Below are 26354 nucleotides of genomic sequence, written 5' to 3' on the forward strand. Positions count from 1 at the left end.
AGGGTCTCGAAGCCAGGCGAGACATCTTCGGAGTCTAAATTTGTACAATTCGTCGGAGCGTCGATGGTCGTTAACCCAACCCAGATCAACAAGAGCCTCCGGAGATTGTCGAAGGCCAGGCTACCCTCTCGAGCGAAGTCTACGCGACTTACAGCAGAAGCATCCACGTATTGTTAGCGTATGAAATCCTCATCGCGAATCTTTGCCGGGACAATTTCGAACACGGGCGTTCGTAAACTCGGCCGGCTCGTCGAATACTAATGTTCCTATTAATAATTGATTCGCGGGGACGTGTCGCAGAAAACGAGATTTGCCGTTTTCAAGAGCGGAGAAACGCTTTTCTCGCTCGACGCGAGGCGCCAGAGTTGATCGGAAATGACATTTCAACGGTGGTCGAAGATTACTTCCTCTGGCCGCTTTCCCGCCCTGGAAATTTTATTTCGAGAGAAGTGTGCCGCGACGAGTTGATTACTCCTTTTATTCGTGAAAGTGCCAAGTGTGATTTGTCGGTATGACTGGCAGAGTGGCAGCGATCGCCTCGCGAAGAATTATTCAAATCGATTAACGTCGAGAAATGAAAAATTCAGACGTAAACGCTCGCTTAACGACAACGATAAAGCAAAAAGTATGAGTCATAACCACTTGTCTGTCCTCTTCCTGCCCGGCAGCGAGAGCAAAAAATTCGTCCAATTAAGAAACAGCGAAAATCCGCGCACACGGGGCGAGCACGTCCATTGCCATCGCCATCAAAGCACCACAAATTGCAAGCTCGCCATTACCGCGCAGTGAAAACCAGCAAAGAACGGGAGGGAGAGAAAGAGAGGGTGAAAAAGTCGCAAGCTTAGCGTCAGAAGTGGCAGAGAGAAACGACGTTAGTTATATACCTTCTTTTCTCTCTCTCTTTCTCTCTTTCTCTCTTTCTCTCTCCTGGGATAGGTTATACAGTAATAGAACGCGCGACGGTTGAATTTCAAGACTTGCCACGAGTTGCTATGGCTACCGCAAAGCTTTCGAATCCTTTTCAATGCTTGCGCTCGTGCGCGCGAGGATCGACTCATTCCGCGTGAAACCAGTCAAGCTTGCGACTTCGTTTTTCTCTGGGACTTCTATATATACAGTTCGAGATGTCGCTTTGATACTTCTAACATAAGTTTATCGTGATTTTTATTTGAGGTGACGATGGTTGAAATTGTGTGAAATAATCAGTGTACCTTAGATTTCATGCAATTTTAGATTTCAAAAGTCACTTGTTCGTTGAGCTTATTGCACAAGTGGATTTATTCCTCTATTTTCAAAGGATTGCACTTCTAGAGTGTTCAACAAACGATGAGTTAGTGTGAAATTTTAATCGTATTTTCATTGAAAGAGTATGTCATACAATAGTACAACTCAACTAATAATCTCATGCCCTACATTTGACTGACGATAGTAATATAAATAAGTACCACTTGATGATCCTTAAGTATCACACCGAGTCATTTTGGTTCTGGAGTGAGTTCGACATGAACTATATAGTGTCTCTACCTGTATAATCAAACCTATAACGGGATGTTCAAAAATCGACCGACCGATGGTAAATGTGTAATATGTCGATCAACCGTCAAAATTCTCGTTCGAAAATTTTCTCTGTAATCCATTACGACAGAAATCAATTCTATGTTATTGAACAATTGAATATAAATGTATGCAGAATGAGGAATAGAAAAAATACTACAACATTTCTAATATTACCATTATAAAGATGAAGCACAATCTTTTTCGAAACATGCCACATTGTCAATTATAAATCTGCAAAAAAAAACAGTCGCTCCCTTGGTGCGACATACATTTAAAATCTACAGTATCCACATTACAAGTGCGACGCGTTAAAGCAGCGAGTGCATTTCAATAACACGAGGGAAGGGAGCTGAAAAAGCTCCAAAGGCAGAAGTATAACGTGGGGTTACCATAGCCTTCCACGCGTGCAAAAAATGGGAGATGAAAAATCACCTCGCTCGCGAACGAGCAAACAAAGCCTGGACGTCAAATCGCCTGCTCTTTTTATTACAACTTTATTAAAACAGATACGTTTCGGAGATACAGCGTCGAAACCACGGACCCGGTAGTGCTTTGAGAAACGCCTGGCAAAAGAGGAACGTAAATAATGGAGGTGCGCGCAAAAAAGACAGCAAATTTGCAACTGTTTCGCTGCTGTGATAGAGAACTTGGCTACCGAAAGGAACGTTTCACTATGAACACCCTGTGATCGCAATTATGGAATGTACAATAAAGCGGAGATCAGTTTCCATAATCTGATTATTTTACCGTTTCCACCTTGGTAATCTCATCTCTTTGCTCGGCAACGCTCGCGATTAAATTTAGTAATAACGTTAAATAATTCTATTGATAAGCTTTGAGTCGGCGACACTTTTTATTAGTCGACGTCGCAACTGTATATATAGTCTGTTTGCATTCGTTCGTTCTTCTCTTTCTCGGGGTACTTCGCGCGAAAGATAAACAATCTCATTTTCTCCGCTCTCCCATTCCAATGTTTACCTCGTCTGTATTACTTTCAAAGCCCAGACTGTCCTCGTTTGGATTCCAAACGACATTTTACCTTGTTCCCTCCCTCGTTCGCGACGTTTACCTATTTCACAGTCAGCACACAATCCGTCTGTATTGAGCCGTATTCGTACGCGACTTGCTATTCGCTCTTTATAGCGACTTATGGTCTCCACACGCGACATTACGCTGTATTTACGAATATCTAGCGAAAGGAAAGTGCATATATCTTTCCAGTCAAGTTCGGCAAAAAACAAATAAATAATTAAAAAAAAAACGAGACTACAGCGAACTGTGATCAAGCGCTAAAGTGATTCACGTGTGTACAGCGAATGCGACATTTTTCTGCAGTATGTTGGTCGTCTGTGCAGCAGAGAAAGAAAATAAACAACGCTTCCACATTTTGTCCTTTTCCTCGCTCATTCATTCAGCAGACGCCAAAGAGAGCAAGAAACTCACAAACTAATCCGTACGAGAGAGAGAGAGAGAGAGAGAGAGAGAGAGAGAGAGAGAGAAAGGGACGTTGGAATTACAGCAGTGGCGTTTCATTTCTAGGCGTTGTTTTCCTCTCTCTCTCTCTCTCTGCCTCATTCCTTTTTACACGTCGCGAAGAAAAAGACATCCTGTCTACCGTTTTTTTTGTTTGCGTTCTATTCCTTTTTGCGCTCCTTTCACGTCGTACTTGATTAAAAGTACGTAGCTGTGGCATGATTATACGAGCTGGACGCTCGCTTTTATCGGAGCTGCCGTGATGCCATTGTACGAACTGTCCGATGAAAAGTTTCTGGAGATTACTTGGATCTATACAAAATTATTCGATGCAAAGGCTAATCAATATATCAAATTCCTCGACAGATTTCGCGGTGTTGCCTCATTTCAAATACGCGAAGCACGAATCATCACTTCGAAAGTAATTCTTTTTTGGCGGTGGTGCGTTGACGCGCGGAATACTCGTGAAAGGCGATTATCCCGCCCGACACTTATTAGAATGCGGTTGTACGTCACACAATTTCCGAGCGTCAATGGCCTTCACTCCAGTTGCGCGTCAGTCGCGTCACGATAACGGAGGGGACGAGAGAGAAAATGCAAAGCCACGAGCAACTTGGATGAAGCGAGAAAAACGCGCTTTTAAAAGGACAAAAGTTTTGGCAAATCGTCCGTTGATTACGCAGTTCGGAACTATACGCCTGTCGGCTTTCCACTGCGAACTAAATCTTGTCTCTCGTCTCTGGATTTCGCTGCAGCAGTGTGCGCGCGCGAGCTAATATCAACTTTTAGCCTTAACGAACCGGCTTGGCGCTTCTTCGCGAATACAGTGAAGAGACTACATAACGCCGAGTTTGTTAAACTCTGGAAACGAGGTACTTGAAGATGCGTAAAGTTTGATCAAACGCGCAGCTGCTGCATTGTAATCCGATTGTAAAATGTCCGTTGCGTCGAAGAAACGATGCGATCCACGCATTCGAATGAAGTTAAACGATGAGCCAAGAGAAGTCGATAGGTTACGACATGCAAATGGAATAATACGCGTGCACTTGTCCCATCCCTCCTCCCCTGACCGCAAAGTAAAAGGTCTCGATGTTCTTAATGTAATTGCGAATCGAGTTTCGTTCCACGGCTGCGCCTGCTGCGCATTAGAGCGCACTGCTCCGTGCAACGTCATTTCCGTGTTTCGGGAGAAAATAACTTGGTTGCTCGTTCGATAAAAGGCAAACAACGTCGCTGCGAACGATTTGTCGTCGGCGAGCCTTGTAGCGAGCAGTGCGACGAGTGAGTTTCTTTGGGAAAGCTTGTTGGGAATGATTGAGCGGTCCAAGTACGAGGGTGCGGCTGAGCTGCTGCTACCGTGGCGCAGTGGTCATCGCCGCTTTGCCCGGGGATACACTTTGCCTATATATACGCGTATACGGATTACGTTTCTGAGAGCTTCTACACTTAAGCTCTTCGAGCTTAAAACGTTCGTTTGCATAAAGTGCTGAAAGTGTGTGCGAGCAAAAAGGAAGATCAATCGACGCCATTCGATACCTTATCCCGATCGACGCGTGTATTGCCTGAAAAATGTATCGCAGATTCGATGGGCTTTCGAGTATCGATTATTTATTATCCGCCGATCCCCCTCCAAAGTGCCAAGAGTTAATACCAAGATATTCAAAAGCAACGCCCCAAAGTGAGATTTATCACAGAGCCTTGCGTACGATTAAGCTCTAATTAGGAGTTACGCGTCTGCGTTCACGCGCATTAACGAAAACTAGGCAATTCGAGCACGTTCGGAATGGAAAGTGCGGCTACAGACGGCAAAATAATCCCTTTTCGGTAAATTACGGCTCATCCACTCGTGCAACAATTACGCCAGCTGTCAAGTGTCTCCTATGGATAAATATACCGAGTAAATGGCGAAGAATCGAAAGTAAATTACCTCTCGGCGGCATAACACTGTAAAAGCCTTTCCCGTCGAATGCCCGACTCCTGTGCTCGAGGATCCTGTAATCGCGGCGCGTATTATTTTATTTCGCTCGGTAGACGCGAGGCCAGCTATATCTTCGCGCAGTCGTTCGGTCTGAGAGGCACAGCGGAGAGCAAGAGAAAAAAACGCGAGGAGAAAGAGGGCACGGCATTCCTTAACGACGAGCACGCGTGCACGCGCGCGCGCAATGTGCGCGTGCGGGGGTAAGGAACGAAGAGAGGAGAGCGAATATTCCCAGAGAGTGGGAGCAAATTACGTTACGAGATCGACCGTGCGCGTCGGTTATTCGCCGAGCAATACGATCGAGACGAGGGAAAGTGTGTTTGTATGTACGGCGAGGTGTATACTCCGCAAGGCCGATGCAGCGGCAGTGCTGAAAGACATAAATGCAGAAAGGGGGAGGGGGTGGCTTGGCAAGATTGAAAGTCGCTGCGGCTCTTTTCACAGAAGCTTCTGCGAGCTCGTCGCAAAAATATAACGATCCAGGGGATTGCGGTTGAAAGGTCGCACTTGTGAATTAACGAAATTAATGGTAAGAAATGAGAGATGCGGAGAACGGATAAAGTCGCGGATAACAGCCAAACAAAAGCAACGTATATAGGTTCATCATACAGAGACAGGCGCTTTGCTGGTTGCCTGGGAGAAAGGGACGAAGAGAGAGAGAGAGAGAGAGAAGTTGGCAAAGGGAAGCTGTATTGATTGGACGTTGCCGCCACCGCTGCCAGCCGGGAACTCGCAGTGAGCGCGCGCACGAGGCTTGTAACCTGTAGTGTGTGTGTGTGTGTGTGTGTGTGTGTGTGTGTGTGTGTGTGTGTGTGTGTGTGTGTGTGTGTGTGTGTGTGTGTGTGTGTGTCTGTCTGTCTGTCTGTCTATGTGTGTATCTATATACCCCATCGAATCACATTTTCACCGACTTTATAGTTCGCGAGACACTTTTCCAAATGTGTAATGTGACTTACTTTTTACTGTCTCGTGCCTTCTTCGTTTCGGGAAAATTAACCATTGCGTGAGTAGAAAGTGAACGCAAATTCGAAAAGTTTTTATTGGCTCTCCCAGAACGATCTCGTGGCGTGCGTAAAACCCGCGCGGAATTGTTTAACAAGTTAAGAGTCTCTGGAAAGTTTATGGAATGACTTTTCAATTCATATCCTAGTTCTTACATACCTATTTGCTCAAGTCATAAACTCCTGTTAAGGTTTTATTGAGAAGTCGTGATGTAGAATGAAGCTACGAAAGTTTTGCAATGTGTTCTGACGTAAACTTCATGCGAACTTGCACAAGCTCGCGATACAGTTCGAGGAATAATTAGCTCAACAGATTATGAAGCTGCAGGTAAGTATCGAGGGAAGCCGACGTCTACTTCTTGCCGCAGAGACCAGAACTTGAAAGAGACCCAAAAGATTACTTCGTTTCAATGCTAATCGCGTTGCGCTTTTCTTCCCCTTCTTTCCTTCATTGCGAGCTCCTCGGATTAGATTTTTTCCGCAGACTTGAGCGCTCCCGATGGGAAAAGGGAGATAAAATGCGGATACTTGTTGACCGGTGAAAGAAAAATTGAAAATTGAAAGGCTTTGGTAATGTAACGTCGCGAGTCGATAGCTACAGCTCAGCGTCTTCTGAGATGCGTCCACTTGTCCATCACAATGCTCCCAAACTTAGTATTCCTCGCGCGCATCGATTCCATCGAAATATGCAAAACCTGCTCTCGAGCGCTGCTTATCAACATCGGCTTACGCGACGCGAAAAGGAAAGCATGTGTTGTCGATCGCGCGAGAGGTCGCTCGAGGCACACACACCTGCGCCCACGGCTGCGTACGAATTCCGTCGCTCCGACCAATTTATAAGCGAGGCTCTCGCTCCGCGAGTGATAAAGTAAAAAAAAAGGGAAAAACAACCGTGGAACGTATCGCGCGCCGGCAAGTTATGATGCCTCGGGGATTGTCGCGCTCCAACGGCTTGCGCTCGGCCGTGATTTACGACGCGGACACGTAAAACGAAGCTCGCGAGAGTGTAAGAAACACGCAACGGCTATTAATAAAAAAAATTATCTCCTCGAGAGAGAAGAAAAATCTTTGGGGCTCATTTCCGCGCGGCATATGGGTGGCAAAGGAGGCGCGATGGAATCTCGAGAAAGACCTTCGTATCGTACATTTTAATGCAGCTGCGTGATTCATTGTTACGAGTGAGTCGCGAGCTTTTTCCTCGTGATAAGATTCTTGTGAATTATTAGAGGAAGGCGCTTTGCTCTGAGAAGCGATGGAAGTCGCATCTCGCCGAATCGACGAGCTCTTCACCCTCGTTAAAAATACCTTGAAATTTGGCTCGAAATAAAGAATGCACGTGCGCGAGCTAATGGCTTTGTATACAATTTGTTCGTCGCTTTCTTCATATATGTATACCTTATCGAGCAAACACGCGAGTTTACAATTCTTGCCGGATTCGGTGTTTGCGCAGAGTCGTCGGCGGCCAAATTGGATCCTTTATTAAGCTCAGTAGACTCGGTTAGATAAAAGCATACAATATTCGACTGATTGCCCAAGAGAGATATACATAGACTTGCAACGAGACGCTGTAATTTGAAAATGTTCAAACAATTGTTATGCGGCTCGGGCGATAAAACGTTCGCGGCAATTTCCCAGGCCATACGTTGTTAACTTTCTACTCTTCCCAGGCGAAAGTTGCCTAACTGCAATCTAGCCTTATATATATATACAAACGCAAAATGACCGGCGATGTAGTCCTTTGACGGCGCCTAGCTCGTCGCAAGTTTCTTGACATGGCATACGCATTATCAGACCCCACGGAAGCGTCCATTAAAGTGCCTTGCCTGCGAGCCTGCTGAGTGAGCGTTGCTCGTCAAATTTGACGATGTTTGTTTAAACGATGTTGCTTACTGCGATCGAATATGTTACACGCGCAAGCTACTCGCGATTTATACGTAGACACTTCCTGCTAAAATGCTTGTTTGCGAAAACATCAGCAGTTTTGTATCGACGTTCAATTGGCGTACAATATTAGTCAAAGCTGAAACGACGAATGCACGTGAAAACACAAATAAATTTTGAATAAATAATTGAAAAATTACAATTGACGAGCAGTGAATTTTCAATGATCAAGTGCTATTTTCGGGCGAGTCATTAATTTCAAATTTGATAAAGATATTTAAGTACTTTCTCATTGTCGATTCACAACTTCAGCAAATCAACGTTTTCGCACTGATTACAATTATCTGTTCAACTTACATTTGGGAGGAGGATAAACTCGATTAGCCCGGCTGCAAATTATTCAAGCGTTATCGAATCAGCCTGCAATTCAAAGCAAAAAGCTGGCGGTGAGGCACGCGCGCACTGATTTCGCAATTTGCAGCGATTCTGCCTCGCGCGCGGTGGTCGCCGGGCAATTGACGCTTTTTCAGCCATCGATACCGCAGCATTAACCACGGGTCGGCGATGCCTCGCGAGGTTGGCATTCCAAAAGCCACGGCAACTAGATGATTGGGCTGCGCCAGAGGGACAGCCAGACTTTCAATAGTCCCGTTGCCTCGTAGTCGCCTCTATGTGCCCCAATTGCCGTAGCAAATATTGTCCGGGGACTTTCACGCGTAACGGGCCGAGAGTTCGCTGAAAAATTTCCGATCGACACTCAAAGCCGCACTTTTATTTCCGTTTTCCCGCGCGATTAAGAAGCGTAACCACTGTCGAATGTGCTCGGTACGTACAATACGACGAAGTATTACTTATCGGATTTATCTATAGAAAACACCTTGCATACGATTGTTTCCACTTATTACGTATTTCTTACATTTGTGAAAGATTTTTTTTTCAAAAGTGAATTTTTCCGCACGTGTGTGCGCGAGGGAGAAGGGCGATGAATCCACTGTCCAGTTTACAACGTACACGAAAAAGGAGACATAAAATACTGGACAGCGCGAGCTGTGCACTCAAGGCTCTTGATATTTTATGCTTGAGTTCCGAGTGACGTAAGTTGGCGTTACACAGCGCTTACTTTTACGCAAATACCGCGCATTAACGGGGATACGAGGGACCATTTTCGCTCTGGCAATAAAGCTCAGCTAGAATCATCGGTGCTCGGTCGTTCCGGGTGGAAAATTGAGTTACAATTCGTTCTTTCCGCAGTTAATTCAAAGAACGGAAGCTTATCGTATTTTCAGAGACTCGCCGAAACGTTTATCTCGTAATCAGGCGAATCGGCAGTATAAACATGCAAATACAGCGCAAAACCGACATTTACTTGCTCGACGTGGCGACGTACACAGATGCGTGCATGAGGCGAACCGCGCGGAAACCCCAGTGCGACGCAAAAATATCTTAACGTGCTATCGACAGCTACAGAATAGTCTCCTGTAGAGTGAATAAACAGTTTAGGCGCCTCATTATTATTTGGCTGTTGCCTATAGTTGGTTTAGATTTGGGTGACGATGCAACAGATTTCTTAAGAATCAGTGCTTTATTATAACTACTTTTTTTTTGTTTCTATAATCGTGCATTTATTATAAAAATAAATATAGGATGAAAATATTTTAGACATCCAATAAGAAAGTTAGAATTTTGATTTCTAATATTTTGTGAAAGTTTTTTGTATGCGTAGGAGAAGTAGCAGCTTTTGAGTAAATAGGTCAAATGAACGAAATAAATGATCGAATGATGAAGATTCGCAGGTAGTTAAGTAGATTAAATTATGCAAAGATAAGCAAGATAAATTAGATAAGAATGATAAATCAGTTATATAAGTTACGCGCAAATGTGTCTTGAATTCTTTTTTGGCACTCGATCGAATAGCATCGTACAGTTCGGACGTATTGGAAAATAATTCCCTGTAAATTCCAAAAGAATGGCACAAGAAAGAGATGGATTTGTTATCGAAGATTGCATAATCAAAGGGAACGAGAAGTACTATTCTGTCGACGCTGATAATCTCGCGGAGCAATTATTGAAACGTGTGGATGCAGCGTCAGAGCGGATTTGGCAGGTGAGTACGAGTAACGAACGCTTGACATTTCGACTTGTTACGTGATCGTTCATTCAGATCAACTCCGTCACCGGCGAAGAAACCACCTACAAGGCCTTCAAGGAACGCAGCATTCGTTTAGCAATTTGGATGAGAAAAGAGGGAGTCGTGGCTGGGGATATCGTTTCGGTGTGCTCGCTAAATCATCCAGACATCGGGAGCATAATTCTCGCCACAGTATTGATCGGTGCAAGTTACAATGCCTTGCCTATCCAGGACTTAAATTTGCGTAAATGAGCTCACTGTATTGAAATCTTCTGCTGTTCTGCGGAACTAACTGAAACGCCATTCTTCCTTTTAGAACTTGCCAGATATTACGTCGATTTTATAAAGCCGCGCGTTATGTTCGTCGGCAAAGACAAGGCGGAGTTATTGCAAAAAGCCGCTGAATCGGAAGATCACGCTTGGAAATTGATCACTTTGTATGATGATCACTTTGAAAATTTGTTTGGCGGCCAATCACCTGACGAGATCGACAAGTTTCAAGTACCAGCTGAGAAAAATCCAACACACTCGACGATAATAATGCCGACGTCTGGTACAACCGGAATCATAAAATTTGTTTGTTATTCCAACGAGAGATGCATGCGTTGGATCTCGAGCATTGATCTGGATACCGAAATGAAAGACACAAAGAGAGTGTGCTTGGATTATTTGGCCCCGGAGTGGGAACTTCACTTTCGGTCCATGCTACATAATGTTTTGGTCGGACGCACACAAGTGTTTCACCAAGAATTTGAGCCAACCGAAACTTGCAAGATCATTGAAAAATACAAGGTTTCTTGAAAATACGTTTGCTAACTTATCAGTTTTGTGAATTTACAAGCGTTCAATCGTTCATTCAGGTAAACATATTGGCCGCAGATGTATATCTAGTAACGATTTTATGCCAATCCAATGTAGCCGATAACTACGATCTCCAATCTCTGTCGTTGCTTAAAACATGCGGAACGATAATCTCGCCTAAAGTTGTCAATAAATTACAAACGTATTTTCGCAATGCATTTATTCAGAAAATATACGGTAGATATTTTTTTCTCCATTTTCTCACAGCTTTCTATTTATACAATCTTGTTTATTATTGGTTTTTCTCTTAGGTTCGACCGAGACGTTGATATTGACAAAATATACGAAAAATTGTCGCAATCCTGATTCACAAGGTGTAGTGATACCCAATATACAACTGAAAATTTGCGATGTGAAAACTGGCTCATCTCTTGGACATAACGAAGTTGGAGAAATACGAGCGAATACACCATTTGGCATGACTGGTTATTACAAAAACCCAGAAGCTAACAAGCTGGCGTACGATAATGAAGGTATTACGAGTGTGTAGATCGTTTTACAAAAACCAAACTGCAAGTAATTGAATTTATACATAAAATAAGTGGAAATTAAGATTTATTTATATCGTAGAAAATCAATTTACAAGAGAATTTGCTGTTGTTTTGCAGAGATCAACAAAACTCTAAGCTTTATAGTAGTCAAATGTTGTGCTTATATTTTCATTAATATGTTTGATTATTATAGTTTGAATTTAGTTAGTTTCTTGAAAGAATTATTTACACATATTAACATGATATTTCTGCTTAACTTTGGTTCATTTAAACTTTTATCATTTGATTACAGAATGGTTTCGCATGGGTGACCAAGGTTATTACGATGAGAATGGCGAACTCGTAATTATCGGTAGGCTGAAAGAAATGATTAGACATCGGCTTTATGACATTTATCCATCGCACATCGAAGAACTTTTAGTGTGCCATCCAAACATCGTGGATGCCGCCATCGTTGGAATTCGTCACGAGATAGTCATCGAACAGCCGGTTGCGTTCGTGAAAATTAGTCCCGAAACCGTCGTAAGATTTGCATGATACACAATACGTTACTGACCATTTTTCGTCCAGTAAAACAACTTCATCGTTGTGTTTCAGATGACTGAAGAGGATGTTTTAAAGGTATTGTCTGAGCTCGACTACAGTGATTCATTTAAAGGCGCTATTGTATTCATCGATGAAATACCCCGATCAAGTAATGGAAAAATAAGCAGACGTATCTTGAGAGAACGCGCTGAAAAATTCTATAACCTAGCTAAAGAAAGTTCCGAGTGTCAAGACAAGAATTGAACCAAACTGTAATACGATTTTACCGTCTCATTGATATTAAAAGAGTATATAAATAATTACATTATTAAGCACACAGAATAGATGAAATTGCCACGAAAGTGAGATGAAAGTGTCCAACTTGAAAGCCACAAAAACTTTAATCTTCCGTGACGTCACGTAACTAACTTCAAATACTCTGGCTTTCCAAGTATAACAGGAGCGTATGAACCTACTACTAGATTTAGCTCTCTAACTAATCCCTAATCTCGTTTTCATTAGCCCTGAAACGGAGCTAATCGAAAACTAAAGTCTTGGTGTTGAGATGTATTACTTGCTTTGAGCGTATTTTGAAAGGAAAAAAATAAAAGAACGAGGCTCCACATTTGCATAATCAGCTATCAAGTTTAGCGAAACGTTTCACTTAAGGACGTCTAGACAGCCAACGGGAAATGGAGAGGTCCCTTTGAGTGCTTCATGCCACTCGCGTCTGGTTGGCCTGTCACTCTCTCTCTCTCTCTCTCTCTCTCTCGCCAAGTCCCCTGATATTGTAGCGCGATGGCACAGGACGAGGACGCGCTGGGACGAAATGCATGGTATTTCATTTTCGTGAATTGCAGCAGCGCTGTCTGTCAGGTCACGCACATTGCTCTCGTGCAGACGTAATGTGAGCGTTTCGAGCCTAGAAATAATTGATATTTCGCAGGGACGACGCCTTCGCGCATCGCACTGGCGCGAAAGCAACGATTACAAAAGCTTCGACGAGCGTCGTAAGCATCAAAGTGCATCCCGAGAAGCACGTCTAGTATTCCGCTGACGCTGAAAATTGAGCGGCGCGTAGAGGGCAACGCGCGCGTTTCAATTAGCAAGTGTAACCAGTCGTGCTGTTATCGCGCTGCGACCCGCGTGCAGCCAGACTCGAAAGCGCCTTAGACCGCGTCGCGAGGCAGCCGCTGGACCGCTAATTTGGCGCGTAACCTAATCTGATTATCGTGCGTACATAGATGAGCTGCAGCTGTCGACGGGCGACGCTCGGATAGAGCGCGTATACACGACCACGGCTCGCGACGCCCACGCCAGCCTTTGCCTTTGAGCGCGTCAACAAGACGTTAGTTTTGCTCGGCTGCTCGCAGAGAGCATGCGCCCCTCTGAATAATAATGCGGTGGACGCGTGTGCGGCGCTCCTGGCTTGCGCGTCTGATTACGATGGATGAGCTTGCGACTGGTTCATTAAGCGAGCTACTTATGCCGACGCCGCGTCGTGCGCGCGTCGAATGAAAACTTGTTGATCCGAGCCTCGCGTAAATATTCGGCAAAGATTCACCGCGCCCGGACTGTCAGCGCTATTAAATGTCTCGAATGCGCTCGGGTTTCGCTCGGTTTCGATACGAGGCGGCAGATTTCGTCGGGGCCTCCGATCCCCACCCCCTCCTCCCACTCCTCGCGAGGATCAAATGTTTTACCAGCGCTGAAGAAATATGCCAAGCGATCTCGCGTCTCGCGTCTCGCGTCTCGCTTTGGAGCACACCGTGTTTCGGATGACTCACCTCCTGCAACAAGCGAAGAGAGAGAGAGAGTGATTTCAAGAGGCTCTATTGAAAACTCGACACGGAATTCCCGAGGGAGGTTGCGCTGGGAAGCTTTTACATTTCGCTCGGGAGCGTGCTTGAAACGCACCGTCGTCGGGCTTTTCAGAACGCTGCATTTTAGCTCGGTCTAAACGCGCGTGCAAAGTGCATTAGCCGCTGATGAAAAACACAAAATGAAGTTTCCTTTCGACTGCCCGACACGAATCTCCGTACGCACGAGGCGGTTTTACGCTTTCCTTTGTTTTAGCCAAGTTAGCGCGCATGGCTCGCTTGAATTATCATGAAAAAAATTTTTAAATTTAAAAAAAATAGAGGAAACTGAAACGGACGATCCTTTGTGTTATAATTTGCGTGATGTGATACGGAAGTCCAAGCTGATTCTCAGAAAAATGGCGCTCACTGTATAAATTTAATTAGATAATACGCGAAGAGGAAAGATAACTACGGATAATGGAGTTGTCGGAAGAAATTATGGTCGACAGTTAGCATGGCGGGCAGGTGTTTTAATGATAAAGCCAATTACGTCATATCACAATAGAAGAGAAGTCGAGCACGAGAAGTTTATAGTCCAGACACTCAACTTCAGTGCGATCCAATTCTTTTTTTTTTTTTTCGTGCTCTGGAAGAAAACGAAACACTACTCGATATTATTAGATACTCGAAATTTAAGACTCGTTTCACTCTAAAACTTGCCTTGCTGCCGACCTCCCGTACGCCTAGCTTTTACCTTGAAAAATGCTCGCAGCTGTGCCAAGAAAATAATAATAATTTAAGAAGACAAAAAATGAACAAGCGTGAATAATACGCGTACGCAGAGGAGAGAATCGAATTATGGCTCGTTAAAAAGACGAGTTTCGCTCCCTCGTAAATGTTCAGAAATTTAATTTGTCGAGTAATCGAAGTACGAGCTTGGAAAATAACATAACACGTGAAACAATGAGCACAGCGCAAACGAAGTTAGGCAGGCGCGCGTGAGAGAGAGAGAAACATAAAGAAAATTCATCGGGCAGCAAGCCAAGTGCGTGAGTTCCAACGCTAAACCTTGAAAAAGTTAACTGTTTTCTCGTGATGGTCAATTAGTGGACTCGCGCTTACGCGAACAGTGAAATTAGCCAAGTATCCGAAAAAAAAGAATGGAATAAAATAAAATAAAAGCAGAGAAAGAAAGAACAATCGATGGCTCGGCTGTTCGGAGCGGTGTCGCAGGTGTAACAATAGATTAGTATTTTTCCGTATGCTTTCGAAAGAATCGACACTTTATAGCCATGTATGCAGCTTTGCTGATCCACCTCATTGTTTCGTTTTCGGTCAATCGGAATTTCTGTTGATTTTGACGACCTAGCGTACGCGTCTCGTTAACCTTTCTTCAACGCGACGAGTCGTGTCTGCATTGCCAGGTTTCACCGAAGTTTCACCGAGTAAGGACAGACTTTAACTTATCTTGCTCGAGCTAACAAAAATCTTAGCTCCACGTTGACTTTAAATGACCAGTTGGAAAATAATCAAAGAATGTGTCTAGCCGCAGAAAATATATTAATGCAACGAATCTACTTTAATGAGGCTTTTTGTATGAGTTGACTCGAGTACACATCATCGCTTCAACAGGCAGACGACAATTTTGTAACCCTTGGAAAGTTCATTGTTCTCCGGTCCATTCACGTCAAAAATAAATATTTAGATTTGTAAACGCGTTTAATCAAGCAACGGAATGTTCTCATAAAATTTGGTAGCGTAAAGTCCACTCGCAAAATTGAGTTGTTGACTAACCGAAAAACAAATAAATCATCGATCGAGGCAAACTAATTTCGACGGAACCAATTTCGCGTCGGTCTGCCGACCGATTACCCTTTCACAGCATGGCCCTTCCTCCGCAAAGAGCCATCGTAAATATATTAGGCAACCGAACGGGCAGCAGCATCGTGCGCGTCTGTCGATGACCTGACAATATGCGCTTCGCGTATGCGCGTCGGGTGCGAGAGCGACATCGGCGAGCTCTCGAGTTACGCGCGCGGGAGCCGCGTTCACGCATCGAAGGCGTGGGCACGTAACGAGAGCCATAAAAAAACGAAAAAAAAAAGGAAAAAAGAGAGACTGACCCTTCGTGGCTGGCGCGCCGTAGCCTTGTTCGCTCTCTCCCACGTGCTCTGTTTTTGTTCTTTCTGCACCCGCTGTAACACGAGAGAGAAACGTGCGTGGACCCATAGACGCCGAGGGAATCTTATTGTGGCGGAACGCTTCTCAAGACGAGTTTGCCACATGCTTTTGTGTCGGGTTTTGAGGCGGATACGCGCGATGAATGTGGAAGGCGTGAATGGTTTTAGATAACTATATCTGACCACAAAAATCTCGATAATATTATCTACCTTATGGGCTTCGCTGATAATCGTGTGCGGATATGCATTTTATCATGGAGAAAAACGGTCGTTCGTTCGTAAATATTTGATCTCGTTGCAGGAGCAAATCCTCGTGCGACCGAATATCCAGTTCTCTGCGGCCGAGGGCACAATCCTCTCCCAAACGAAATTGTTTATGTCAAGTGTAATTTTGAAACTTGACGTGAAGCAGCATCGAAGCAGCCCCGCAGTAATGACCATACGTAGTGCGAAAGCCTCGTAAACCGCATTATTACGTTAAAGTAATCCTATCTGGGATACCATCGTACTGCATCTCATATTATCAAGATGCATAAGTGCACAGTAGCGGACAATGATATGCGGAAAGCATAAGAGCCAAGGGGGATTCTAGCGAAATTCGCGGATATTGTTACACCGTGATCCGTGAATCGAATGAAATTCAACGTTCAAATTTAATTAAACAGATCCAACTGTAAGGGCGGTCTGTTTCGACTCGGCATTTTCACCAAAGAAAATAAAAGGAAAAAGGAAACGCAGTAGCATATCAAAATCTCATCTGAAGCGCGATCGAAAACGTGGAGGGAGTTTATTGTGCACCGTCGCTGCAAATTACCTATAACAGACAGCATACTGTGCTCATCTAGGCTTTATTGTGGGCGTCTGCTGATCAGGGATACGGATACGGATACACGTACACACGCGCGCGCGAAATGCCAGTCCGTGCTTCGCAAGCTTGAGCTCGCGATAAACCGAATTGAATTCGCTTATTCGATTGGAATGGATCCGCGAGAGACGAGCGAGAGAGAGAGAGAGAGAGAGAGAGAGAGGCAAAGAGATCTTGCAAGGTATTGCGCGTGCGGCGCACTTTGACCGACGGTATAATCGTAGATACAGAGTACGAAATCGACGTGATCTGCGCTGGCGCGCTGGCTCGGCAGTATGGATTCGTCGGATGATCCGAGAGAGATGAGACCGTGTCGTTTCATAATTCTCCGAGACTGCCTAGGCCGTGGACGTTCGCACTCCGGCTGAAATCACTTTTTCGACAGTAGACGAGGTTTGAAGCGCGATTGCCTTCCCCGCGCGCGTCAATCGAATCGTATAGCGTGCTCGGATGTGCCGAGCAGGCCATTTCGACGAAGCGCCTCTTTCGAAGTGCGCGTAAAGAGAAATCGTCGCGGGAGAGATCGAGTTATTCCCAATGGCGTTCGGAGCCTTTACTCTCGCGATAAGAGAGAGAGAGAGAGAGAGAGAGAGAAGCTCGCTTCGATCTGCTATCGCGTCGCAGCGTTTCTGCGTGTGTCGTGAAAAGTCGACTGCCACGTACGCGCATATACGAGAGACGAGAATCCTCGAGCAAGCAGCTAATTCAACGTCTCGCTGCAGACTCTCAGGAACAATCGCGAGTGCGAAACACCGGCTCCCCGCGCGGAATGCGCAAGGGGAAAGGTGCCGCGGAGAAAGACAGAGGAGTCCCCAGTCGGGGGAGCGCGCGAGCAGCCACTTTGCTCGATATCGCAGCGGCGCGACGCGGCAGGCGGTCTGCGCGTCACATTTCCGGCCGTGAGTAACCGCCGACGTGCACCTTCAACGTCGTTAGAGAGATTTCGACGCTCGAGTCGGCTCCTTGACAATGCCCGAGTCCCATTAAGGATTGGAGGCGCGAGCGCGACCAGCAGTCGATTCGTTAGACCATAATCCCCAGGCGGAGTCGCGTGCGTCGTGATTTAGCGGCGCGCTCGCAATCAGCCCCCTCTAAATCCTCGTTTTGCAGACTCTCTCGGCGCCGCGGATATCGTCTGCGCCAGCCTCGTTAACGAAGTCCTACTACACGGCGAGGAGGCCGCGAGACGCGCGCCGCCGAAGCTTATTAATGCGCCTCGGCTCTTTGATCCGACGCGCGCGCTCGAGTGGAAATCGACGGAAAGCCGATGAGCGACAATCGCGGATCGCGTTGCGCTGCATAGTGCAGCTCGGCACTGCGCGGCTCGGCAGCCCTTGCACGTGAATGGGCCTCGAGTCGCGAGGGAATCGATATCTCGCGAGTCGGTCCAATCGTCGTCGACCGCGACTCCTTACTCGTCGCCTATCGAACGGCTCTCGCGATAACTTGATAACGCCGTAATAGCTTCCATTTCGAGCTGCCACGCTTGTTCTACAGGTGGTTTTTCGTTTGGCGTCGTTTCGGCAGTCGCTTTGTTTTCTCACTCGGGTGAGCGCGCTTATTTTGCTTCCATTTTTTTTTCGCCGAGTCAAACGCGGTAGTTTATACAACGACTAATCAGCGATTTCACCTTGCTTTACGTGCGTCTCGTTCGCGACCAACCGAACGAACCCAGCTTTGTGCGCACGAATTTCTTTCAACTATAAATACATCAAATTGAATCAAGCGCTTCATTAAGGCAGCCGTACGTTCTACTCTTGTCCGCGACTCAATAAACGCTCCAATTATTCTTCACTTTGTTATATTACGAGTTGAGTGACGCTGATCGAGCAAATAATTATCCGCATCCCATGTTTTATATTTGCTCGGGGCAAATCAAATAAGTGCGCTACGACAGATCTTTCATGAATTACACCAGTTTGTATTTTATATTTTAAATATTTTAATCACGTTTCGACGTTAGAGATCGAATTCCAGAGTTTAAAATGTCAATGAATCCATAAACATCTTCAACGAAATTCTAATGCTATATTATACTTTATGTTGGAAATTTTAAATCATAGATAAAATCATATTATACGAATATTTTCTAAATTTATGGATATTTTGTATTCAAACTCGAGTGTTTCTTAGAACAGTATCTGAGTTCCGAGAGAAGAAGACATCTGCCAGAGAGCTGGTAGGGTCGTATTTTCAGTCTTTACTGCTTGCATTCATTTACAGTTGTATATGATCGAAAACAGGACAGGAAAAAGTCAGAGTACACAGCCTCAAGGTTTAGCATTGTCGGTCGAGATGAGAATTCATTGTTTTCCTTTGGTGTATTTAACCAACTATCTTGCAAGTATTTACCATATAATTCCAAGTTTTATTCCATGCGTCGGCGATTCGTATTTTAGTTATCGACCGTTCAGCTTTAACTTTGAAGACTCGTCTCTAAAAGTAAAAAAAAGAAACAATTCTTTCTTCCCAACTTTACACGGCTTCCCCCGCCTCTCTCAGAAAGACTCGCAGCCGTTCAAACAGCTCGGCAAACTTTTCAAAAAGAAACTCCGTCCAAGAAAGAGAGAGGAAAAAGATCATCGAGGCGAACGCAGAGAAGCGAATCTCTGTCAGCGATCATTCGCAAAATGAAAGAAAAAGAGTAAGTTGCAGTTACCTTTAATCTTCGGCTTGCCAAGAATTCACGTGGAATACTGAACAGCGATGACAAAGTTTTGCCGGCAAAGCGCGCCGCACGCGTTACGTAAATTTCATTGACGCGTGCAGTGCCGAGAGAGAGAGAGAGAGAGAGAGAGAGATAACGCGCTTGGGATTCGCTACCGTTTGCCTCTTCGTCGTCAACGTCGATAATTCGTCCGCGAATCATCCGATGACTTTCAAGCTCCCGCAGATCGTTGCCTGCTCCAAAACTCGCGATTCCGAATACATCTCGAATTACTCGAGCAGCCTTCATGCGTAAACTTTGGCTTCTCGCTGCGGCGAATCAACTTGCGTCTAAAATATATGCGCGTAAGGCCTCTGTTTCGGCGCGACCGACAGAGAGACGCGCGCCGCAGGTCGACAACCTGCCGTTGTACGGCTTAAGTTGGTTCCGTTGCGCGAGAGATCGCTCACGCTCGCTTGCACCCGTTGATGATACGTTCATCAACTTGTCGTCGCTCGCGCGCACGGGGCTTCACCACGGAGCTGCCCTCCGCGCGAGAAGATAATCTCCACGACGTATCGGCTTGCACGCCCGACGAATTACGCCTTATCCCGGTGCTTGACTCGAGCTCGCCTCACGGTCGCGCGACTCAAACGAGACCGTGGCGTACAGCGGATCGCGCGATCGCGCAATTGCGACAATCGCGAAAGCCTCCGCGGCGCGCGAGTCGACTCGCCGGGACACGAGTCCCGATGGAATGCAATATAGCCCGAGTGGCGCGACGTACATCGCATCGACGCCCTCTCGCTGCTGTAGTGGCTGTCGAGCTCGCCTCTCTGGCCGTGCTTCGCGTCATTTCGCTGGCGAGGAGTGCGCTTCCTTCTTCGCTTCGCTTTGTCAAGGGAGCGCGGGCCGAGAGGCGCGCTCTAATTTTCGTTAAACTTGGAATTGATGCTCGGGGAATTGTTCCGAAGCGGTGTGCGCGGTTACTCGCTACTTCCTCTGGCCTCGTCGAGGGGCGCTCGCGGCCTGACGCGTCTCTCCCTCCCGCGGAACACCGCCGCGGCTGGGCGAGCGAGCTGCCGAATCGATAATCCTATACTACCGGATTTCTAACTCACGTGCCCGCCGAGTATGTAATTCCCAAGCCATGACTCTCCGCTCGGGCCGAAACACGAGTCCGGACGAATCAGCGCGCGAACGGAAATTATCACGCCCGGCTTGCCGAGCGAAAAAGCGCTAGCTTTATCAGGGCGCGCGCAGGCGAGCTGCGCTTATGATCGAGCGACTTTTACAGCGCGGCTAATTCAATTGGCTTTTAAAGCCCGGCCGCGCGCGCGCGCCGTCATTTCGCGGTCCGATGCCGCTAAATTTCGCGAGCCCACCTAGTGACCATGAATAAATAAACATACAAAGCTAAATTGACTGCCCTCCCCTTTCTCTCTCCCTATATAGCGAATTCCGATTTTCGACGAGCGAAAATTTTCCTCTCGCCGACTCGTGAATTATTGCGAGCAAGAAACTCTCGGCTATCTTTCGCTACATTTGCACGCAGTGGTGGCTAACGCAGAGCCGCGGCTATTCAACAACGTTTTTTTCGTCCTTTACCGCTGAACCGGTTGCGGCGATGCACGATCACGAAATAAGAGCAACGACGCGTGACGTCTCTTGAGTTTGCTTGTAATTGCGCAAGCTCTCCGCGAGCCGAGGTGGCGTGGCAAACGAAAGATGATAGCCTGGAACTTCTGTACTACTTAATCTTGCCGAATTTCATTCGAGATTTGCATTCGTTGCCACGGCAAAGTTGCCTCAAACTCGAGCACTTTCAAACTTGAAAATGTTCATCACAGAGCGCCTATTCGTTTTCGAGTTATCGAAGTTTCAGCCTGCGCGGAAAAGCCGACAAGAAATAATAGCCGAGTGTAAAGCGTTTGCAGACCGTAGCTCGCGCTCGGCCTTTCTCATCGTGGAAAATATCAGATTCCGAAATATGAAAAGGGCAGATTTCGAAAGAGGAAAAGTCGAAGGGGGAGCATAGCTTTCGCCCGGCACGGCGAAGGCAATCGGTAATAATCGGGGGCGGCTCGAGTGGAAGAACGCGGGCACAAACGCTCGCAATCAATATGCCATCCGCGCTTTCGCATACGCTCTATACACACGCGCGCGCGCATACATATATATACGCGGGATAGCCTGAGCTTTCAAGAGAGTTCGTTGTTGACTATTTTCGGAAGAAAAATAATACGCTGCCGGGCGCCGGTTATACGAGGATCCGACAGTACGGGTATATTGGTATGCGCGCGCGTGCGTGTGCGAGTGCGAATATTCGATCGCGATATGTGTTTTTAGCACTTTTCCAAATTGACAATTTATTTCTCATTACAAACGACTTTCGCAAATAATTCACTTACCTGTAAATTGCTTCCGGTATATGAACAATTGGTAGATCGCTAGTCATCAAGTTGATGTCAAGTAACTAACGCAATGAGCTCTTAATGTAGTTGTCGAAACAACAGTTACCGCGCCGACGATGAGTCGGCATTTGTTCGACACCGTTCATTCTTACGGCAATTCACTAGTCTCGCTCCTTCGGGGAAACACATCATCGAAACTCTCATGGTCAGCGGCCTATCTTTATTATTGAGAAAGACATCAGCATTGACCGAACCCCTGACAACTCTCTGAACTCATCAGCTCGACCTACGGCAATTGCCCAGCACACGGCGTAAAAATTAATCATTTCGTTCACGGCTAATTCAAAGCATAGTCACGCACTCGATCGTCCGTCATAAGAGACTCCGGATGAATATTAAAAAAAGATAAAGAGAGAAAATACACATTTCCCTTTCCCTCTCGATTCGCGCACTGTAATTTCCCGTACAAGCGCTCATGCATACTTAATCCGCGCGGGGCACTTTGCAGAGGGCGATAAGCGCTCACGGGTATGGAATTTCTATTTCGCGCGCGCGCTGATCGATGCATAGTTGCACACTACGGCCGCTTACATAACGCGCATGCCACTCCGACGTATGCAATTGAGATGGATGCGCGTTACGGCCATGGTATAGCCGCGCGCGTCGGCGCTTGTATTTTTCGACGGCTTCGTCGCTCTCGATTGGCAGCTCGCCCGCGCCGACATCGACGACGATCGGTCGGCCGAGTGTCGCCGTCGAGCAGCTTTGACCCGAGGTCGCGCTAGAGCCGAATAATTAGCCGGCTGTGCTGCGACTTACGCGATGTCGCGTCACCCGTCGCCCGTCGCCCGTCGCCCGTCGCCGTTCCCGAAACACATTATCAACAAGCATCGCGCGGCTCGACCCTTCTCCGCTCTGTTTGTTTGTCTTTCTTCGCGAGCGCGTATCGATTATTTGCCGGTGTCGGGCGCCACGGCGGGCCGCTGTTGCGCAGCGAAATCGAGGATATATCGCCCGCGTGCAACACCCCCGATCAGTTTGCGCTTAGAATCGATCCTCGGCCGACAGCTTGATTTATAACCTCCGCGCATCTCGAGCGTTTCCCAAAGTCGCCGACGCCGCCGGCTATCTGTAAGCTTGACCGGAGTTGTTTTTCGCGCAACTCGTGAAATTTCTCAACTGAACGCCGAAGCGCTCGAGAGTCCCGTCGTGAAAACCCGCACCCACTGGAATTCGACAGAGGATATTCGTTGCCTATCGCATCTCCATGCAGTTCCATTCGAAATATGGAAGGCTCGCGCTCGTAAAAGGGAGCGAGCTCATTGCAATATCAACCCACGCGGGATAGCCGAGCAAGGCGGCGAGAAGGAAGTGGAGCAAGACTGGAAACAAGGCATCACAGTCTGCACGCATGATCGAAAAATCTTCTATTTTTAGTTCTCGCTGCACCCATAAATATTCAAGTTTGTTTCCGCGCGAAAGCACGTACCGAAAACGCACGCACTCACGCACGAGAAGGTGCTGCTGCAGAGGAGAAGACTTAGAAAAGCTTTCGGGACGAGAGGGAAGAAATGGAATTGGAAAAAGTAGCACGAGCGCGGATGGCAAAGCGATGCAATAATCAAAATTTCAGCTAGCGCGCGCGACGACCAGCTCCGCTATATCCCATTCATCGAATTGGCTCTCAGCGGGAAAAAGACCGAATAGTGCCTACTTTTAGATTACTGGCTTTCTATTTTTTTATCGAGGAACACTGAATCTTATGTATTCGAGTCTTTTTCAGTGGAAATGTGTCTATTTCCGTTTGATTTACTCTAATAAATATAATCATCCTGGCTATTGTGCATTTCTCTTTTAATTCTTCATTTTCAGAATTATTTCTTCTCTTACAACAATATTTTTTTTCGTCTTCTCAATTTATTCATAATGAAGCTAATTGTTGTGGTAATCGTAAACATGTCGTTAATGGCACTTTCAAACTGCGTCACTAATATTTTAATCTACAAACAGGGTTTATTTCCGTTTTTTCTTAAATATACTTAGGAACGCTGTGACTATAAGTAGATATAGTATGCTCTGAAGATATTTTCGGTAATTCTCGGTAAGATTTACGTGGAAGAACGTGTAAGGTTAAAATAAAGACACATCTATAAGAAGAGTGAGAGCAGCTTTATAAGAAAATGGAAAACTATAAAGAAAAATTCAATATTCTATCTATAGAATTAACAAAAAATTGTGCAGTGATAATAAATAATAAGCGATATTAAAATACCGGGAAAGAAATTCATTATATTAATTTTTATAATAGTAAATTAGAAGTAAATTATTATTGTATAAATTATGAAATTGTTTTAAATTAAAAATTCTTAGTTATATTTGATATTTTCTAGAGCTACAAATGTCACTATAATATTTATTTACATTATAAATAATGATTAAAAATAAAATAGCACAATCAACAAATTAACCACTCAAGATATGATATAACAGTACTTTTTTAATAACTCAATGTAATTATAGAGTTTAATAAAAAAGAAATATATGTACTAGAGAAAAAATTCCCAACAATTCTCGAAGCGCATTCGCATAGTACTTTAAATATACCCGAGGAAAAACACGCACACTCTCCCTCCTTCTGGCTCATAAAAAAAGAGCAATGCAGGAAATGACGGGGTCCGGAAAATGCGTGGCGGCGCAGAGACAGAAGGGGGAGGGAAGAAATGGATGCACACCTCGGCGCACAACAACGTAATGCCTTGGAGGTTTTGCACCTGTCAACGGCAGCAGTAGTGAGACGCTCACCCAGGCGTATATAGCAGCAGGCAGAAGAGATATCAAACGCCCTACCCCTTCTTATGCGCCTTTACGTAAATGAGAGGCTTCCGGAGGAGACGCTCACGTTTTACGATTAAACAGACTTTACTCTGATTTCTTGCTTTTCTTTGTTTTTCAATCGTAAATAACCTTCTTTGTCTTTTGACTTTTGAATGGGACCTTAACGCAGGTCGACCTTCTGAAATTAGAACTGACAGTTTTACGCAGCCTTTTAAAGAATATCGAACGTTCCATGAGCTATGAAAGCTATTTCGTAAAGCTGTTGGTGGATTTTGCGATGACTATATGTTTTTCTAATGACTCATCACAAAGCGATCGTAACTGACTTATTTATCAGACACGGACGAAATAGCTGTCGATTGAATGGAGCTTACGTGATTTCTTTTGTATCAGCGGGGTGCCTTGTCATATTGATGCCGAATTCTTTTGGATTTCCTCTTCGGAAAACTTTCGATAAAAATACCAGTAGTGATGTAAGATATCGACTAAGCCAGCTCGGAAAGGAAAAAAAGAAAAAAAAGCAACCAGTACTAGTTTGCTAATTGCAGGCCTCTTCGGTGAACAAGAGAAAAAGGAAACCGCCGTCAACAGCGGCAAAGACGGTACGCGCCGCTAATGAATGAAAAATAACTTCTAGGATGTGGATGCGTGACAGTTTTTTGCGCGGCAGATGCAGCGTGCACGCGATATTTCATACAGTGTCGGCAAGCTGTGCGCGCTGGTACTCGCGCAGGTATGCGGACGATAAGGGCATCGCTTAACGGGCGTTTGTTTTCGTCGTTGGGTGACGACGGGTGAGCTTGCGTTTACGAGATAGGCGAGGAAGGCTCGTACTCGTTCCTTCGTTAGCGCCGCCGGTAGAACGAGTTCCCGTTGATTTATTTGTCTTATTCTCGTTTCTCAAGCGTAACACCGGCCCCACCGGCAGCGCCGCTTCACGTATGTCTCGCTCCACGGGCGAATTGGCAGTGTTCGTTCGGGACGAAAGAACAAACAATATCCGTCGTACACAGGCGCGTCCCCAATGAAATATTGCCCAGAGAGTCAGCTACGTTGCACCTCTCGCGCGCGCGGTTCGTCCTCTCCCGTTTCACGCTCGTTTGCGTCAATCTTCGGCATTTCTCGAAACATTGATCCGCGTGTCGGCATAACGCCGATAACGTCGACGGCAATCGAAGGGGAAAAGAATATAAAGTCAAGTTGCCATTCGAGCCAGCTAGAAAACTTTATCGCAAGCGCCCTAACGAAGAGCGCACGCGAATAAAGAACTTACCGATTCGACGAGCAGCAGCAGAGGCAGCTGGGCGAGAAGTCCAGGCGTGTTTTGCGGCGTGCGTGTGACGGGCTAGGACAGCAACGCGAGAGAGGGAGAACAGATTATGCGCAGCGCTGAGCAGTTACGCCATAACGGTCGCGTCGACGCTGAGCGATGTGGGTCCGCGGTGGTGGCAGTAGGCAAACGCTGCTACGGGTACTTCCAGCCGCTGCCGATTGCGTTGGTGGTGATCATCTTCTGCGCCGCGCGGTTGGACTGACACCACTGCCGCCGCCGCCGCCAGCATCAATCCCCGTATGTGCGCCGCAGCAGCCGGTAGAGACCTTTCGTATAGGGAACAGGGAGATCGGTGAGAGAACTTTGATTTGACTTTTTTGACGGTAGACCTTCTGCACGCTCGTTGCAAATGACCGAGCATTCGCGAAGGTTGACTGCGCAAT

General features: G+C 46.0%; 2 protein-coding genes across 6 annotated transcripts in view; one reads left to right on the forward strand and one right to left on the reverse strand.

Moving 5' to 3' along the window:
- Nucleotides 1-26354, reverse strand: part of LOC131674415 (melatonin receptor type 1A-like) — a 58219-nt gene that overhangs the window by 29085 nt on the left and 2780 nt on the right. For 4 of the 5 annotated variants that reach the window (XM_058953079.1, XM_058953082.1, XM_058953083.1 and 1 more), the window contains exon 2: nucleotides 25912-26237. The gene's annotated coding sequence lies outside the window, so the exon portion shown is untranslated. Of the gene's footprint in view, nucleotides 1-21800; nucleotides 21939-25911; nucleotides 26238-26354 lie in introns of those variants that run through there. The other variant, XM_058953084.1, reaches the window with a different exon arrangement.
- On the forward strand, nucleotides 9810-12176 carry LOC131674414 (luciferin 4-monooxygenase-like). Its single transcript, XM_058953078.1, has 7 exons — nucleotides 9810-9994; nucleotides 10052-10262; nucleotides 10335-10810; nucleotides 10879-11056; nucleotides 11131-11352; nucleotides 11663-11892; nucleotides 11968-12176. The coding sequence occupies exons 1-7, from the start codon at nucleotides 9857-9859 to the stop codon at nucleotides 12157-12159; spliced, it is 1647 nt and encodes a 548-aa protein (XP_058809061.1). The 5' UTR covers nucleotides 9810-9856; the 3' UTR covers nucleotides 12160-12176.

Source organism: Phymastichus coffea, unplaced genomic scaffold, assembly GCF_024137745.1.
Source record: "Phymastichus coffea isolate CEN01 unplaced genomic scaffold, Cenicafe_Pcof_1.1 PCOF00240, whole genome shotgun sequence".
Classification (NCBI taxonomy): Eukaryota; Metazoa; Arthropoda; class Insecta; order Hymenoptera; family Eulophidae; genus Phymastichus; species Phymastichus coffea.